General features: G+C 37.3%; 1 protein-coding gene across 1 annotated transcript; it reads left to right on the top strand.

The window, feature by feature from the left end:
• The first annotated feature begins 1076 nt into the window (after positions 1–1076).
• LOC133721574 (loganic acid O-methyltransferase-like) lies at positions 1077–2889 on the top strand. Its single transcript, XM_062148229.1, has 3 exons — positions 1077–1229; positions 1591–2247; positions 2342–2889. The coding sequence occupies exons 1-3, from the start codon at positions 1137–1139 to the stop codon at positions 2681–2683; spliced, it is 1092 nt and encodes a 363-aa protein (XP_062004213.1). The 5' UTR covers positions 1077–1136; the 3' UTR covers positions 2684–2889.
• The last annotated feature ends 390 nt before the right edge of the window (positions 2890–3279 follow it).

The following is a 3279-nucleotide window of genomic DNA, read 5'->3' as shown; positions in this document are numbered from 1 at the left end:
AAATGTCATTAATCTTGGTTTTTGCCTTCTAGTTAGATACTGTAATACTGATAGCTCTTCACCTATTATAGCCATTAATGACATATTTAATAAGTTGGCTGCTGAACTTATACCAAATTGTTTTCCGGTACATGCAGTTCATAAAAGTTCCGCAGCGGGAATTAAATGCTGTTGAGAAGGACAACGATGCATTCATTGGGGACTTTTCTAAAGTGAGTTTCTTCCTCGTTTTTTCTGGGCGTTTGATTTGTTAATACAGTTCTATGCATTCATGAAATTTTGATTCTTTGCGATCAAAATATGTTCAGGAGGACTACAATGACATGGTGAATGGAAAGCAAAGCTGGTTAGGAGTAACTCTAGAGAGCAAAAATGGGTGGGGCCTCTTCATTGCCAAGAATAAATGATTATGATACCTCAAAGTTTTGCATATGCAAATGCAATAGTGTACTCAAGTTAGATATGCATTTCAGATAAACATTGTACTTAGTTGCTGGTCTTATCTCAAACTATGTCGTTGTCTTATTAGTGTTTGAACTTTTGCCGTCTATAATAATGGAATTGGGTTTGTCTTTGCTCATTTGTATGTGAATCTGTGTCAAATTCAATATTTTCCTGTTTTAATCATCCCTTATTTATTTGATAAGCGCCATTAAATTTGAAAATAATATAAAATCTTAAAAATAAGGAGACGAATGAGTTTCGTCCCTTATTCATTTGATTGGCATTATTTATAATTAATTTTCCCTCCAACTTGAATGAGAATGGGGGATGAAATTTTGTTGAATAGGGGACAATTTTAATTTCTTCTCTAAATGGATTAGGAGACGAAATGTATTAGTCGTTGCCTTTAATAATTAGGGACGAGCATTAGGAGATGACTTTAGCCACAAAATGATTTTGTCTCAAACTTCTTTTTGGGACAAATTCTCAGCATTTAGAGACAAACTGATTTTGTCCCTGAATGGGTTTTCTCTAGTAGTGCATGTTAAGAGTCAAAGAGTAGTTGGTTGCTTTGTTTATGTTAAGAGTCAAAGCTAGAGTAGAATAATAGAGTAGAATAATATGTGCCTTATCCTCCACGCAAAAGACATATACAAAGAGAGACAGAGACATAGAGAAACAGAAGAACAAAGATGGCAGCAGAGGAAACTGGTAAATGCTCTGAAGCTTATCCAATGAAAGGTGGAGATGGCCCCAGCAACTATGCCAAGAACTCCATCTACCAGGTCTTTCTTTGAACTCTAGTAACAGTAACCTTTAATGGGTGCATGCAGTTAATAGTTTACAATAAGATCCTGTAGTACCCTTCACTATATGGGTAGCAAACAATCGTAGTTTTTAGTTAGATTTTAGATGTAAAGCAAAAAATTGGTCTTTTTTATAAAGCTAATCCAATTTCTACAGATAGCATGGAAGAAAATGGTAGTTTAAACTCTTCTCCACCATTATTCCCTAGCTAGCAATCAAGTTTCCACTGTCTTTTAATTCTCATAGTCAACTAAAAACTGAACAAGGCTTTCATTTCAATTTGAATTTAGTGACTGCTATAATCAATATAATCATTCAATATCATACCTGCGTTTCCAGAAAGGAGTAATTGATGCTGCGAAAGAACTTCTAAATAAGGCGATTGCAGAAAAGCTTGACATGGAAACATTTTCATCTGCCAACTCCTTTCACATTGCAGATTTGGGTTGCTCAGTTGGGCCTAATACATTTTTCGCAGTTGAAAACATACTTGAAGCTGTTCTATTCAAGTATCAAAGCCGAGGGCTGAATTGTCAAATCCCTGAATTTCAAGTCTTCTTTAATGATCATACCTCAAATGACTTCAACATGCTCTTCAATTCCCTCCCTCAGAATAGGCAATACTATGCTGCGGCTGTGCCTGGTTCTTTCTATGGTCGAATACTCCCCGATGCTTCCATCCACTTTTTTCACTCTTCTATTTCCCTTCAGTGGCTTTCTAGAGTACCAAAAGATGTAACAGACAGCAACTCCCCTGCTTGGAATAAAGGACGAATACATTACTTAGACTCCACAGATGAAGTAGTGAGGGCTTACGAAGCCCAATATGCCGAGGACATGGAGCACTTTCTGCATGCCAGGGCACAAGAGACAGTACATGGAGGATTGATGGTACTTGCCATTCCTGGTTACCCAGCTGATACACCTCCTTCTCATACTCTGGCAAATGTCATCTATCAAATTTTAGGATCTTGCCTCATTGACATGGCTAGGAAGGTAAGCATTCAGAACTGACCAAGTACTTACAGAATTGAGTGGACATTAATTTTCATCGCAGCTATACATGTGTTTTCTTCCTTTGATTTTGCAGGGAGTAGTCAGCGAGGAGAAAATAGATTCATTTAATGTGCCTATATACTATGTGGGTCCCCGAGAACTGGAAGCTGCTGTAGAGCGAAATGGATGTTTTAGCATAGAGATAATGGAACACTTACCTACTGTGATGGAACCCGGAACTATTTCAAAAAATAGCAAACTCTTTGCATCTCATATGAGAGCTATCATGGAAGGACTCTTCAAGCAGCATTTCAAAGAAGAAATCTTAGATGAGCTCTTCGACTTGTTTCACAAGAAAGTTGAAGAGCAGCACTCCGCATTTGAGTCAGCGAAGGGAGTGGACATCCTTATTGTTCTTAAACGCATGGCAAATTGATTTCAACATGCTGTTTTCTATGATATGTCAATTCAGTTCTCTTATCGTACAACTAAATGGCATGTAAATTGCTGCAATATAAATTTGTAAGCCAGCTATATATAATAAAAAGGAGAGAAATGAACTCCAGCACAAATGTGAGTTTGAGCTGTGACTGATGTATACTCAAACATCTTATTAACAGTAAAATAAAGCTCATTTGGACATTTTCGCTTCTTAAAATATAAACTAGTGACTCTGTTTGTGATCAATTTCTTGCACATCACATTAAAACATTATCATAAGAATGTTTCTGAACTTTCTCATCCATGTTGTTAATTTTGTCTAATTCTCTTATCAGTAAAAAACCTGTTAATGTCTAAAAGTTCGGCGGTAGCTGAACCTTCGTTTAACGCTGATCCGGTGGGCGGATCGATACTTGTGACGTTCTCTAAGCCTCTGCTACCTGTCAAGTAAAATACAAAGGGCGTCAGAGGGAGACCGCGTTGGGCGGTCTTCAACTCTCCGATGCCTAAGTTAGTCAATGTATTTATGTTGACAAAGTAACAGTAGGTAAGTATTGAATGCGTAATAAATGAGGAGAGAGGAGAGGACCT

Source organism: Rosa rugosa, chromosome 7 (assembly GCF_958449725.1).
Source record: "Rosa rugosa chromosome 7, drRosRugo1.1, whole genome shotgun sequence".
NCBI lineage: Eukaryota > Viridiplantae > Streptophyta > Magnoliopsida > Rosales > Rosaceae > Rosa > Rosa rugosa.
Note: the sequence above shows the minus strand (reverse complement) of the source record. Positions and strands in the feature narration are given on the sequence as shown.

Coding starts and splice junctions, on each gene's coding strand:
- LOC133721574 (XM_062148229.1), top strand. CDS start 1,137: ATGGCAGCAGAGGAAACTGGTAAATGCTCTGAAGCTTATCCAATGAAA. Junction 1,230..1,590: donor CCAAGAACTCCATCTACCAG/GTCTTTCTTTGA, acceptor CTGCGTTTCCAG/AAAGGAGTAATTGATGCTGC. Junction 2,248..2,341: donor TCATTGACATGGCTAGGAAG/GTAAGCATTCAG, acceptor TTGATTTTGCAG/GGAGTAGTCAGCGAGGAGAA.